Raw genomic sequence first — 16,019 nt, forward strand, 5'->3', positions numbered from 1 at the left:
TTCCTTACCCTACCCGGCCGCACCAGGGTTGAAAACGGCCGGGATGGGTAGCCGGGTATCGGTAGGGTACGGATATCGGGTACCCGTTGCGACCTCTGGGATGAAGCCATGTTGCAGGCGCGGGGTTGATTCTAGGAACTTGAATTGTGAGAAGAGACAGACGTTGGGAAATTAGTGACAAACGGTGACTCACCAGTGACTCCACGCCTTCCCGTACCCACCGCACCAGGGTCGAAAACGGTACCCGTACCCTACCCGATACCGGCTACCCGTACCCGGCCGGGTATTGGGTAGGGGTATCGGGTACCCGGTTGCGACCTCTGGGATGAAGCCATGTTGCAGGCGCGGGTGGGTTGATTCTAGGAACTTGAATTGTGAGAAGAGACAAGACGTTGGGAAATGAGTGACAAACGGCGACTCACAAGTGACTCACGGCCTACCCGTACCCGGCTGCACCAGGGTCGCAAATGGGTACACGTACCCAGCTGGGTACGGGTACCCGTTCCCTACCCGTACCCTACCCGAAATGAGTGACAAACGGCTACTCACCAGTGACTCCTGCTACCCGTACCCGGCCGCACCAGGGTCGCAAACGGCTACCCGTACCCGACTGGGTACGGGTAGCCATGTATAGGGTAGGGTACGGTATCGGGTACCCGGTTGCGACCTCTGACCTGGAGTTTGAAGCGCCCCGTGCATGTAAAGGATGGACAGTGCAACGTCCATCACGGATGAAGTTGTGCGCTTGTAATTATAGATGTGAAAGTCACGTGGGTGAAACAAATTAGAAATGAAAACACGAAATGAAATGACGTTTCGGGTGCAGCACAGGTGTGCTGAGCTTATAACGAATTGGCACGCTTTGTTTACGTGACAAACTTTGCTAATTGGCGGGCGTGACGGGGTGGTTTAACGAGACAGTATTTAAAAAACACCGTCAGAAAAGATTGTGTTAACGGTTCAAAGAGAGTTGTTTTTATTGTCAAAACTTGTTTAAACAAATCACTACTGTGGCTATTCCAGGGAATTGCGCATTCGAATTGAACGTTCCCATGCGCTGTATGCACCTGGTACCAGTTTACATGAAAGGCAGTGAGTGCTACAAAATATAAAGCACATTGCAAAACGTACAGGTGGTTTTGGGCTCCGTATGCAAACTCAAACATTGGATATATTTTTTCCGCGGTTTATCCAGAAAAACAATTCCTGAAATTGTACTTTAAAGGTTTTTGGCTTTTAATCAAAGCTCAATAATATCAAGAGCCCTTGTTCAATCCACTCCAAGATGCAGGCAGTGACCAGACGGGTACTTCACCAGTGGTCAGCGCCCAAACAATCAGCAGTTCGGACGTCACCCTCAAACTCGGGTTTCTGAATCCACAGCACAATCACGTTCCTTCACAGTGGCCAGCTAGGAACTTGGTTGGGCAGAAAGCTCGCGGTCACGTGACGCACTTCAACCAATCCGGGAGCGTGTACACGGTGGGAGGGGCTATGCACGACAGACACATAATCCCTGGTGGGCGGTGGGGAACTGTTGTTCCTACCTGTAACAAAAAATTACCCGTAAAAACAAAGTTTTTCACTATAAATCCTTTATATGCGTGGCGGCTAGAGTCCTCTTGTCCTCTGGCTTGAGATGGCTGCCACCTATGGGTCAGATGATTGCCTGCCACCATTAAGCAATTGGTAATTAAATATTTATAAAAAAATTCCCTAAAAAGTGTAAAATTTGGGAAAAAATGTTTCACGAACATTAATTGTCACGCACAACGAGTCTGTGTGCAAAATGTCAGCTCGATTGGATGACGGGAAGTGGGTTAAAAAACGACCGAAACATTTGCATGGTCCTAAGCAAGCAAATGAACTTAATATAATGGATTTTAAAAAAAACCCACTGCATATATACGCTTAAGACAGTTCCATGAACACTAAGTGTAGACAGGTGTTGTTCTCTCTACATCTGCTACCAGCAGCAAAGTCTATAAAACTTTGCAGAATGGAACATGTCACAAATCAACTTTACTTAGGCATTTTTGGGGTTGTTATCAAGTAGGTTATAGCAGACAGGCCCCGTACAACAATCTTCTGGAGTACAAGAACATCTGATTTTGCAAAAACCTTCCCACTTCGTGTTCATCCTTCCAATAGATGCAGATTTGAAACGATCTTTGAACAGTCGAGCAAATGCAACACAACAAAAAAGCACATTGCTCTGAACATGGCTATCTCCTCTGCATGGAAACAAAACGTGTTGTATATTTCAACTCCAGATGACTTAAACGGCACGTTTTATCTTTATACTTGACTTTACCGAAAAAACCAAAGAATAATTCCTGCAGTCACGAAAGCTCCAAAATTAAGAAGGAACAAAACTGATAAGTCATTCACTTCTTTCTTGGAAGAGACAAGTTCCTGCCTTGGGTAGTAAAGCCAAGATGCAGCTTTATATTTTATTGACTGCATTCTGTAAAAAAAAAAACTATGCAAGCAAGCTCAAAGGAAATTCGATTTAAAGCTTTCGTGACTGCAGGGATTCATCCTTGGTTCTTTCGGTAAAGTCACGTAGAATGGAAATAAAAATAAATAAAAACAGACTGTCTTCTCGACAGACCTGTTCTTCACCTGAGGACGGCTGCTTGCGTTCTGGCCGAAACGTCGTTCTTTCGGTAAAGTCACGTAGAAGGAAAATAATAAAATAATAACAATAAAACATCATAAAAATTCTCACGACGTTTCGGCCACAACGCAAGCAGCCGTCCTCAGGTGGAGAACAGGTCTGTCGACCGTGACTTTACTGAAAGAACCAAGAAGATGAATCCCTGCAGTCACGAAAGCTTTCAATCAAAAGACACCAGCTTATTTACCCCAAGGGCTTTTCATACAAAGTGCATCCCACGGCCCACACAACCTCCCACCATCATCCATCTATCGCTACCCCCCCCTCTCTCCTCACTCCAGCCCCTCTTCTTCTTCGATGTCAGAGCATGAAGACAATTTTGGCATCTTGCTCCTGGGCACCTCCAGGCTGCTACTGCCTCCCCAGCTGCCAGCACGAGGAAGGCCAACGGCTTGGCGAGCGTACGCTCGCAAATTGTATTTGGCAATGCTGCTTTTGCGATACCGATTGCCGACAGAGGACAGATTCCTGCCAAAGGGCCGCAGCGCTGGGAACACTTTGGCAAGGATGCCGTCCTTGGTGTCGATGCCGTCATCGTCGTCGTCCTCGGAGCTGAGGTGGACTGTCTCTTCACTGGACGAGCGCTGCAGTGTCGTCTCGCTGGAGATCGTGGTGGACACGCCATGCTCTTCGATTCCACTCAATAGCAGTCGCTTTTTGGCTTCTGGGACTCCCAGTTCATCCAAGTCCTAAAATCCAGCGAAACACAGAAAATATGCACACACACACCAAATTTGTTCAGCGATCCAACATTGATAATTGGTTTTTTACCCTTCTATCTGGCAACAAAACTGACACCTTTTTACAAGCAGTCATGTTTGTATAAACCGCAATACCTGCAGTCATAAATACAAACAAAAGACATAACTCTGATAATGTATGCACTGTCCTTGAAGTTGATTGGTCCACACCCGAGACAAGTATTGCGGTCTATACAAACATGACTCCTTGTAAAAAGGTGTCAGTTTTGTTGCCAGATAGAAGGGTAAAAAAACAATTATGATATTTTTACTGGCAAATGAGGTTCCCATAGTGTACGATACAACATTCTTCAAATTTCTGACGACGTGTATTCCTCAGAGCAATTAATGTACAAAATCAGTCGGTATTACCGGTAGGAACCACCTGGTTCCACCAGCCCACAGGGGATTATTGTGTCTGTCCGTCGTGCATCCAAAAATGGGAGGGGTGCGGCTGGGTGGGGGGGAGGGTGGGGAGGGGCTGGGTGGGGAGGGGAGGGTGGGGAGGGGCTGGGTGGGGAGGGTGAGGTGGGGCTGGGTGGGGAGGGGCTGGTCACCCCGTGGTGCCCTTATAAAACTCAACGTTTAACCTACTCACGACGGCTTGTGCCCGCCCTCACAGTTGGCCATTGACCGAGCAACCCAACGTTCCTACCCGCTCCCTCCGCAGGAGGAATGTGTTTTTTTTGTACCCACTACTGGATCAGGACTCCTCAGCCTCCTCACTCGAGCTATGTGACCACGATCCATCTATCAACTACACACGAACTAATATTCTCACAACTCGAATTTCTGTGGTGGTCATCCTCTTGGTGATGTGTGCTCTACTTTGGATGCCACTCCAACACCGGTCTTGTTTCCCAGCCACAATGCAGTCCAGTGATGTTCCCTTGCCCAAGCCCATCTACTTTTTTGCAGTTGTCAATGTTTCTTATTTGCATGTTTCGGTATCCACGTGTAATGGGTTCCGGAGACACTTGTAGAGGTAACTTCTTTATTACAATACAACACTCCAACAGTCCTGATACTCTGTTACAGCCTAGGTACACAGCCTAAGTACACAGCCTAGATACACAGCCTAGGTACACAGCCTAGATACACTACTCTGGCTACGCTCTGGGGTCCTCCGGCTACAATTACCCTAGGGGAGGCTACCTGACCCGACCCAGCCAAGGTGTGGGTCTGGACTCTGGCTTCCTCGGAACTCGCCCTCACAAGGACGTAGAGCCGGGAGTCCCAGAGTCCCACCACTGGCCCTCACAGCGTCCCGGCCCTTACAAGGACAAGCGGGACGAGGGGGTCCAGGGTCCTAAGCTGGCTGGCGGGTCTTGAGCTGCGACTGGCCCCGATCGTCCAGGGAGCTGCCCTTTTATGCCTCGTGCCCAACGAGGGGTGGGGTTGTGTGCGCCCCCAGGTATCCCACAGAGCACACACAGCCCCCCCGTTGGTGGCGCTAAGGGGCTTAACTGTCTGGGGTGCCTGGGATCCTAGCGCCTGCCGCCAAGGGCTTCTCTGCCTAGGGTCCCAGAGCCCCCTCTTGTGGCACTACAATCCTCACTACTCACCACTCACCCTCACCACTCACCCTCACCACTCAGCACTCACGCTCACCACTCACCCTCACCACTCACCCCTCCCCTCACCACTCACCCTCACCACTCACCCTCACCACTCACGCTCACCACTCACCCTCACCACTCACCCTCACCACTCACCCCTCTCCCTCACCACTCACGCTCACCACTCACCCTCACCACTCACGCTCACCACTCACGCTCACCACTCACCCTCACCTACACACGTATTAACTCTTTACAAGTTTAATTCCAACCTTCCATCTTCTCCATGCTTCTTTGTGCATTTTTTATGTTGCAGAAAAACTTGCACAACTTAAAAATAAATCCCAATCCTGTAAACGTAAAAAAACACGCGTAGTTTGCATGGAAGCGTCCGTAGGAACTTGCCTGCAGAGTGACGTTCATCAGCTGTTGGACACTCGACAATCCACGTGAAGTGAAATTCTCCAAAAACTCCAAGCAGTCTATTTGTTTCAGGAAGCTTGAGACACAAAACAACAACACACAAGGCTCCAAAATGTTAATACCAAATACAAGAATCACGAAAAGTACTTTTTGCTTCTTTTTGTTTGTTTTTTGACTACTTGTGTTGTGGTTATTGCAAACATGATGCCTTGTGTAAAGGTGTCAGTTTTGTACCAGTTTAAAAGGGTAAAAACCTACTACTATATTTTGCCACTGCTAAAAGAGATGTCTCAGAGTAGAAAAGGTTATTTCAGCAAAGAATCCCTTTCATTTATTTGTAATTTTTTTCAGAGCGTGAATGATGACGATCTTCTTGGTTCTTTCGGTAAAGTCACGTAGAAGGAAAGCAACATTATTATAATATTTATTATTTATTATATTATTTTTATTGTGTTTTATTTTTATTATTTTATTACTTCCCTTCTACGTGACTTTACCGAAAGAACCAAGAAGATGAATCCCTGCAGTCACGAAAGCTTTAAATCGAAAAATGACGACGATGTTTAAAGGTGGCGACGATGATGCACCTAAAGGGCACTTACTTGTAAAGAGCGTTGCCAGGCTTGCCGCTGTCCGGCAGGGTTCCAAGCCGGGCCGGTGGGTTGTCTCCGTCCGGTGGCCGTGGGGGACCATTGGATCCACTCGCTTCACCCGTCACAAAATCCTGTGCAACGCCTGCAACCAGTGGATGAGCATTCACAATAAAACCATTTACACCTCAACACATATACGAGTAATATTGAATTCATCCTCTTGGCTCTTTCGGTAAAGTCGTCACGTAGAAGGGAAGTAATAAAATAATAAAACATCATAAAATAATTCTCACGACGTTTCGGCCACAACGCAAGCAGCCGTCTTCAGGTGGAGAACAGGTCTGTCGGAAAGACAGCGTCTGACAGACCTGTTCTTCACCTGAGGACGGCTGCTTGCGTTGTGGCCGAAACGTCGTGAGAATTGTATTTTATCGCGTTTTATTTTTATTATTTTATTACTTCCCTTCTACGTGACGACTTTACCGAAAGAACCAAGAAGACTGCGTATCACTGTGGCAAATTGTGTCGCGTCTTTCAATTCTAGCGCATGCCGCCACGTTCCGTGCAGAGAAATGTGCTGCGCCGAGCAGGGAAAGCTTGTGTCACCTGATGAGGAACCTTCGCCGGCACTGGAGGATCCCTGGCTGCCGGCCAAGACTTCCTGTGAACACTCGCTGCCGTGTCGGCTGAGGTTGGACGGCCTGCCACGCAATTCCGTCACGTATCTGGGAGGGAGAAAAAACCCAAAAAATTAACCCTCTTGATGTGCAAATTATTTTGTCAAGGCGCCCTTTCCCCCCCTTCCAACCCAGCGTATATACACGCTCCAAGCGCGTGTGCTGTTTCATTCAGACGCTATCTCCTCGACAGACCTGGTTTTCACCTGAGGACGGCTGCTTGCGTTGTGGCTGAAACGTCGTGAGAATTATTTTATTATTTTTATTTTTATCATTTTATTACTTCCCTTCTGTTGCTACCATTTAATTACAGCAGCAATCGGGAACTTGTCTCGTACGAGCAGCGATGTGTCTATTTCGTGTTCACGTACTGTTGTTGCTGCAGGTTGCGCAACACATTGGCATCCGTGGGCAGCGTTCGGATCAGCTCCAGGTTTTCCTTGATTTTCTTTAATATTTCAAAATGTTCTCTCCCGTGCACCTACATACATACAGACCGCAGAGCAAATTCTTTAAAACATCAAATGCTTATTGTGACATGTGATTGCGAGGAATTTCAACGAAAGCAGGTAACTTACCAGGAGGCGAAATATGTCTTCTTGGTCGGATGGCCAATTGCTGCCACAGTTGCTTGCAGTCATCAGCATGTCGTACACCACTTTCACGCAGCCTGAGGATTTGGTTAAGTGGCAAAAAGCGGACAGGTAAGGCGAGTACACGCAGGGACAATTTCTTTCAGAATAATACATTGAAATGATGTCATCATGGGACCTCCTTTGCCAGTAGCAAAATATACCAATAGGGTTTTTCCCCTTTTTTTTTTCTGGCAACAAAATTGACACCTTTTGTAAGGAATCATGCTTACATTAACCACAATACCTGCAGTCAAATGCAAACAAAAAACACAACGCTGATAATGTATGCATTGTCTTTGAAACGGATTGGTCCACACCAGAGACAGCTTTCTTTAGAGCTTAGTCTCATATGGTGTTCGACCAGATGACGCCAAAAGGCGTCATCATGGGACCTCCTTTGCCAGTACCAAAATACTCATAGGGGTTTTCACCTTTTTTCTGGCAACAAAACTGACACCTTTTGCAAGGAATCATGCTTACATTAACCACAATACTTGGCGTCATCTGGTCGAAAACCATATGAGACGAGACTCTAAAGAAAGCTGTCTCTGGTGTGGACCAATCAGTTTCAAAGACAATGCATACATTATCAGAGTTGTGTTTATTGTTTGCATTTGACTGCAGGTATTGTGGTTAATGTAAGCATGATTCCTTGCAAAAGGTGTCAGTTTTGTCGCCATAAAAAAGGGGAAAACCCCTATTAGTGAAATTATATAATTTACAAACACCTCAAATATGTCTTAATAGCTAGACAGCACGTGTGTGTGAACAAGGGGCAGTCAAAGTGATCACCTTGGGAGCTTGGATCAGAAGCCGCCTCTCCACTCGGTCGCTGACTGCTGCCAGAAGACACCTTAGGCACTTGTGGGGTGTGCTCAACTGGCTGAGCCTGTGGAGACTGACAAGTCTGGGTTGCTGCCTCTGCCAAGGCAGGAGGATACTGTCGCACAGACTGAGCTGCATTCTGCCTGGTGCGTGAAGGAGCCTTCCGATTGTTTGGAGACTGCTGCTGCTGCTGTTGCAGCTCCTCATCGTCCTGATGCATGCGCCGCTCGTCCATTTTGATATCTTGGAGATTTGAAGCTTTCGCGACTGCAAGGAATCATACTCGGTAAAGTCACGTAGGTAAAAAATGAAATTAAAATTAAAATAAAAATAAAAATCACAAATCCTGCATAATGCACGGGCATAATTAGTACTATTCACATACATGCATTTCCCATATCCCCTCCCTTGGATGCTGCTAATCCTGCATAATGCACGGGCATATGTAGTACTAATTACATTCCTGCATTTCCCATAAATATGCTAAATTCCTCTTTATATGCAAATTCTTTTGTCGAAGCGCCCTTTCCCCCCCTCCCAACCCAGCTTATATATATGCTCCAAGCTCGTGTGCTGTTTCATTCAGACTCGTCTCCCCGACAGACCTGGTTTCACCTGAGGACGGCTGCTTGCGTTGTGGCCGAAACGTCGTGATAATTATTTTATTATGTTTTATTTTTATTATTTTATTACTTCCCTTCTACGTGACGACTTTACCAAAAGAACCAAGAAGAAGAGAAAAATCACAACGTTTCGGAAGCAACACAAGCTTCCGTCTTCAGGTGAAACAGATATTTTGCTGTGACAGTTTCACCTGAAGACGGAAGCTTGTGTTGCTTCCGAAACGTCGTGATTTTTATTCTTTTATTTTTATAAATGTTTATTTCATTTTGCACCTGCATTTTTACATCTCTCCCTGGCGAAGCACACACTCGGGTCTCGCAGGAGAATCGGCCCAGTAACTGGCCACTCAAATAGGCAGAAAACAAATGCATTAAAACAAATTTTTTTATGGGCAGCCATTGTAAGGCATGTTTTTACTTAACCAGCCAAAAGAGAATTTCAAGAAATTACAGGAAAAGATAAAATTATTTAAAAACATTAGAATCGCAATAATTGTACACTTAGACATTTTCAATGTTCAGCCCTATAAAACTGGCAGCAGACATTGTATGTAGCTAGGGTTCTCAAGTTTCGTACATAACAGGATAAATTCCACACCCTCGAAATGGCATTGCTGTTGCATTAGCATCTGTGCCACTTATTCACTAGAATGACCAATGCCATTGTAACTAGGTAAAAATTTACCTGTAAAAACAAAGTTTTTCACTATAAATCCTTTATATACGTGGCATCGGTTTTATTTTATTATTCATTTCTGTTTTCTTGAGTACGAGTTTCATTTTTATCACCGTGGTATTTTAAATTAAATATGAAAAAAAAATTTTCACGAAAATTAATTGTCACGCACAACGAGTTTGTGTGCAAAATGTCAGCTCGATTGGAAGTGGGTTAAAAAACGACCGAAAGATTTGTACGGTCCTAAGCAAGCAAGCAAGTGAACTTAATATAAAGGATTTAAAAATACAACTCTCACAGCAAGTGTCATCATCATCAGAGCCATTAGCGATCCGATTAAATTTTCCAAAACAAGTCGTTGATTACAAGGGTAGTTATTCGGGCGAAACAGCGATTTGATAACCTGTACGATACTTTCGCAAAAAAAAGATTACAGAATAACGTTATTCTAAAACAATATATGTTAAAAAAACTCCCTTGGGGCAAACTGTGTGAGACCCCAAGACTTTGCCCAACAGTTGGCCGACAGAGTTGTAAACGGATAAATAAACGACCCCGTAAGAGAAACCAAATACTGTGATAACATTTAATGTTACATTTTTTCCCACACAAATGAGTGCACAAGAACCTGAAACTTTCAGAGCAGGTTAAAGGCCGTTCGCACAGCCCAGCTGGAACATTGGCTTTGGGATTAAATGGAAGTTCCAAAGTTAATTATCTTCCGGTGTGGCGAGCCTAATTAATCACAAACATCCAATTAATTAATCAATCAAGCGCTCGTGATTTCCTCGGCTACCCAGTGAATACTTGTCTTGTTAATTAATTTATAAAACCGCACGTGTATTTAGTTTCTGTATCTCCAATCTGCTCACGTCACGTGACACCAGTTATAACGAGGGTGCAAATTTTATGTGTAAAAAATTAACCCGTAAAAAACAAAGTTTTTCACTATAAATCCTTTATATGCGTGGCATCGGTTTTATTTTATTATTCATTTCTGTTTTTCTTCAGTAAGAGTTTCATTTTTATCACATTGGTATTTTAAATTAAATAAAAAAAATCCCTAAAAAGTGGAAAATTTTGGGAAAAAATTTCAGGAAAATAAATTGTCACACACAACGAGTCTGTGTGCAAAATGTCAGCTCGATTGGATGACGGGAAGTGGGTTAAAAAACGACCGAAAGATTTGCACGGTCGTAAGCGCGCAAGCAAGCAAGTGAACTTAATATAAAGGATTTAAAAAGCAATCACAGGTAACGTGACCCAGAGTTAAATGAGCAAAAGGCAAACATCTATGAATCATCGTGGCCAGTCGAGCTTGCCACTCACTCTTAGCTAAATTAATGACAATCTCCAACGATACTAAGAGGTTCATCTTCTTGGTTCTTTCGGTAAAGTCACGTAGAAGGGAAGTAATAAAATAATAGAAATAAAACATAATAAAATATTATTTTATCATGTTTTATTTTATTACTTCCCTTCTACGTGATGACTTTACCGAAAGAACCAAGAAGATGAATCCCTGCAGTCACGAAAGCTTTAAATCGAGATATTAAGAGGTCTTTAACATTCCTATTCAATCTCGGATTGTCTTGATAATTGTTCTTTACCCTTCTATCTGGCAACAAAACTGACACCTTTTTACAAGGAGTCATGTTTGCATAGACCACAATACCTGCGGTCGTAATACAAACAAAAAACACAACTCTGATAATGTATGTGCACTGTCCTTAAATTAAACACAATTGCATTTTAAAAAATTCAAATAAAACCCGAGTCAACTCACGTCACACACGCAATTTGTAATTGAATGAGCACGTTGCTTAATTAATTGGCCTCAGGTCAACACCTCAGGGTCATTAACAGCTGACCTAATTAACGACGTCTTAATTGGCCCGCTACTAATTAACAGCTGACCTCATCAACGACTCAATTTGGCGGGATTATTTGAACACGATAATTAAATATCGTAGTGAACGCGTTGAACTTTAACAAGCACGGGTTGATCATCATCATTATTGTTATTATTCTATTACTGCGCATGCACTTTTATTTGTCGAGATTTTTTGTTTTAATCTTGGAGCTTACTCATAACTCACCCTCACCACTCACCCTCACCACTAACCATCTCTCACAACTCTCTCATCACTCACCCTCACCACTCACCCTCACCACTAACCCTCTCTCACCACTACACTCACCCTCACCAATCACCCTCACCACTAACCACTCTCTCACCCTAACACTCACCACTCACCACCCACCCTCACAACAACCGCTCACCACTCACTCTCACCACCCACCCCACCACTCACCCCACCACCCACCCTCACAACAACCGCTCACCCCTCACCCTCACCACTCCAATCGTCGCAGGCGTGGACGGACGCACTTATTCCTTTAAAAGAAGAGTGGTGCTGGTGGAGGTAGGTAGGGGGGGACCACCCACTAACCTTCAGATACTTTCCTCGCAACTTCACGGCAGCGGGGCTCGCATGCACACAACAGGTTGCTGCTGTCGGCAGGCAACGCAGCTGCAGCTGTAGTAGCAGCAGCAGCAACAGCACAGCAGCAGCAGCAGCAGCAGCAGCAACAGCAGCAGCAGCAACAGCAGCAGCAACAGCAGCAGCAGCAACACAGCAGCAGCAGCAACAGCAGCAGCAACAGCAGCAGCAGCAACAGCAACAGCAGCACAGCAGCAGCAGCAACAGCAGCAGCACAGCAGCAGCAGCAGCAGCAACAGCAGCAGCAGCAACAGCAGCAGCAGCACAGCAGCAGCAGCAACAGCAACAGCAGCAGCAACAGCAGCAGCAACAGCAGCAGCAGCAGCAACAGCAGCAGCAGCACACAGCAGCATCAACAGCAGCAGCAGCAACCAACAGCAGCAGCAACAACAGCAGCAGCAGCAACAGCTGTAGCTACAGCAGCAGCTGCTACAGCGTCTCGGCCTCGACTTGTGTAGCCCCTCCCGCTCTCGCTCTCGAGTCACATGACGTCATCCGTCCCTACGCGGACGCGCTCATTGGCTACAGGATGCGCGTGCGTGACGTCATCACCCAGTGGGAGTTCGCCGATTGGCTTACGTGGCAATGGAGGGGTGGGGGGGGTTGTTGGTCGTGACGTCACCCCCACACCGGACCAATCGGAGAAGCGGAAAATTCTCGAGGGGGCGTGGCCCCCCTCGGAGGAGGACCAATGAGACGCGCGTATCGATTTTCTCTGCACGTGACTTCGGGTCAGAGGTCACGTGGTGTGAATGGCGACGTGGAACTCTCCACACGTGGCCACCCTCCTCTTCCTCCACCTCGCCACGTGCAGCCACGGTGAGTGGTGGTGCAGTGGTTAGCGCACTGTGGTGTGTGTGGGGAGTGGTGGTGCAGTGGTTAGCGCACTGTGTGTGTGTGGGAGTGTGTGGTGCAAGTGTTTAGCGCACTGTGTTGAGTGGTGGTTCGTGGTTAGCGCACTGTGTGTGTGGGGGGAGGTGGTGGTGCAGTGGTTAGCGCACTGTGTGTGTGGGGAGTGGTGGTTCACTGGTTAGCGCACTGTGGGGTGAGTGAGTGGTGGTGCAGTGGTTAGCGCACTGTGTGTGTGTGGGGGGAGTGTGGTGCAGTGGTTAGCGCACTGGTGTGAGTGGTGGTGCAGTGGTTAGCGCACTGTGTGTGAGTGTTGTTTTCCCCATCTGCCCAGTTGCGCCGTATCTACTGAAGGTTGCGTTTGGAGTCTCAAGACCTCCTGGCGACGCTTTGCTGGGACCCCGTTGAAGTGGCTCCTGTGGGGGGTGGAGGAGAGAGACCCCCACCTGTTGACCCTTCAAGCTCAACTCCACCACCACCACCAACTCAACGGTTCCTGAATGTCACCTACAGAGTTCAGAGCAAACTGTGAGATGCTCACTCACTCACTCAGCCACTCACCCCATTAAGTCACTCACTCACCAACCCACTCGCTCACAACCAACCCAACTCACTCACCAACCCACTCACCACCAACCCACTCACTCACCCGCCAACCCACTCACTCAGCCACTCACTCACTCAGCCACCTCACTCAGGCACTCACCCATTAATTCACTCACTCGTCAACCCACTCACGAACCACTCACCCACCAACCCACTCACCCACTCACCCATTCATTCACCCACTCACTCACCGACCCACTTACATCACCAACCCACTCACCCACCCACTAACCCACTCACCACACTCACCACCCACTCACTCACCACCCACTCACGTCACTCAGCCACTCACTCACCCACCAACCCACTCACCTACCAACCCACTCACTCACTCAGTCACTCACATCACTCAGCCCCTCACTCAGCCACTCACTCATTCATTCACCATCACCAACCCACTCACTCACCCACCAACCCACTCACCCACCACCCACTCACTCACCTCACCAACCCCACCCACCACGCAAACCCACTCCCCACTCCTCTCCTCACCACCCTCACCACTGCTCCCCTGTGTCTCTGTCTGCGCAGCTTCAGACGCGCCCTCTGGCAGACCGTCTGTGCTGCCACCAAGACACGTGGCTGCGACGTCTCTTCAGCGCTGGACGATGCCGGTGGCCGCTATCCTCCTCCGGTGAGATTCTCCGTCTCGTCCTCACCACCGCTGTCCTCATCCTGGTCGCGCTTGAGGTCGTGCCCTTGAGGGAGAGTGAGTGTCACGAGATTGTGCATATGCCTACGTCTCTGTGTGTGTTTCTCTGTGTGTGTGTGTGTGGTCTCTGTGTGTGTGTTTTCTCTGTTATGTTGTGTGGTTTTCTCTGTATATGTGTTGGGTGGGTCTCTGTGTCTCTGTGTGTGGGTCTCTCTCTGTGTGTCTCTGTGTGTATCTTGTGTGTCTCTGTGTGTGTGTGTTTCTGTGTGTGTGTGTCTCTTGGTGTGTCTCTGTGTCTCTGTGTGTGTGTGTCTCTGTGTGGTCTGTGTGTGTCTCTGTGTATGTGTGTCTCTGTGTAATGTGTGTCTCTCTGTGGTGTGTCTCTGTGGTGTATCTGTGTGTGTCTCTGTGTGGTCCTCTCTCTGTTGTGGTCTTTGTGTTTGTGTCTGGTGTGTGTGTCTCTCTCCGGTTGGGAAACATTTAGGCTGGCCTGCCTACGATCCATCCTGGGTTTAACCAGGTTGGATTGTGTGAGGAGCTCACAATCCTTGAAATATCTGGGCAAAGTCCCATCGGTGAGCTCCTCCGGAGACCATGTCTCTGTGTGTGTGTGTCTCTGTGTGTGTCTCTCTGTGTGTGTCGTATAGTGTGTTGTCTCTCCTGTGTCTGTCTCTCTCTCTGTGTCTCTGTGTGTGTGTGTTTCTCTGTGTGTGTGGGTGTCTGTGGGTTTCTGTATATGTCTGTGACTCTTTTTGCCTGTGAGTGTGTTTCGGCTCACAGGGGGGAGATCATACAAAACTCCACTCACTCACTCTGTAGAACAGGGGTAGATCATACAAACTACACTCACTCACTCTGTAGAACAGGGGTAGGATCACACAAACTCCACTCACTCTGTAGGACATGGGGAGATCATACAACTCCACTCACTCACTCACTCTGCAGAACAGGGGGAGATCATACCAACTCCACTCACTCACCTCTGTAGAACAGGGGGAGATCATACAAACTCCACTCACTCACTCTGTAGGCAGGGGGAGATCATACAAACTCCACTCCCTCACTCACTCTGCAGAACAGGGGGAGATCATACAAACTCCACTCACTCACTCTGCAGAACAGGGGGATCACACAACTCCACTCACTCACTCTGTAGAACAGGGGAGATCATACAAACTCCACTCACTCACTCTGTAGGACAGGGGAGATCATACAAACTCCACTCACTCACTCTGCAGAACAAGGGGAGATCATACAAACTCCACTCACTCACTCTGCAGAACAGGGGAGATCATACAAACTCCACTCACTCACTCTGCAGAACAGGGGAGATCATACAAACTACACTCACTCACTCTGCAGAACAGGGGGAGATCATACAAACTACACTCACTCACTCTGTAGGACAGGGGAGATCACACAAACTCCACTCACTCACTCTGCAGAACAGGGGGAATCATACAAACTACACTCACTCACTCTGCAGAACAGGGGAGATCATACAAACTACACTCACTCACTCTGTAGGACAGGGGGAGATCACACAAACTCCACTCACTCACTCTGCAGAACAGGGGAGATCATACCACTCCACTCACTCACTCTGTAAACAGGGAGATCATACAAACTCCACTCACTCACTCACTCTGCAGAACAGGGGGATCATACAAACTCCACTCACTCACTCTGCAGAACAGGGGAGATCATACAAACTCCACTCACTCACTCTGCAGAACAGGGGAGATCATACAAACTCCACTCACTCACTCTGCAGAACAGGGGGAGATCATACAAACTCCACTCACTCACTCTGCAGAACAGGGGGAGATCATACAAACTCCACTCACTCACTCTGCAGAACAGGGGAGATCATACAAACTACACTCACTCACTCTGCAGAACAGGGGAGATCATACAAACTCCACTCACTCACTCTGCAGAACAAGGGAGATCATACAACTCCACTCACTCACTCTG

The 16,019-nt window shown here is 47.2% G+C and overlaps 1 protein-coding gene across 1 annotated transcript; it reads right to left on the minus strand.

Annotated features, from left to right (window-relative positions):
* Positions 1-2,952: 2,952 nt before the first annotated feature.
* LOC133356671 (uncharacterized) lies at positions 2,953-8,389 on the minus strand. The gene is made up of 7 exons (XM_061574310.1): positions 8,100-8,389; positions 7,251-7,342; positions 7,044-7,153; positions 6,602-6,720; positions 6,005-6,137; positions 5,385-5,478; positions 2,953-3,369 (listed from the first exon to the last, which is right to left on the minus strand). Exons 1-7 carry the CDS (start codon positions 8,365-8,367, stop codon positions 2,953-2,955), a joined length of 1,233 nt encoding a protein of 410 aa, XP_061430294.1. The 5' UTR covers positions 8,368-8,389.
* Positions 8,390-16,019: the final 7,630 nt, after the last annotated feature.

This window comes from Lethenteron reissneri, chromosome 55 (genome assembly GCF_015708825.2).
Source record: "Lethenteron reissneri isolate LAM-NWPU_2019-01 chromosome 55, ASM1570882v1, whole genome shotgun sequence".
NCBI lineage: Eukaryota > Metazoa > Chordata > Hyperoartia > Petromyzontiformes > Petromyzontidae > Lethenteron > Lethenteron reissneri.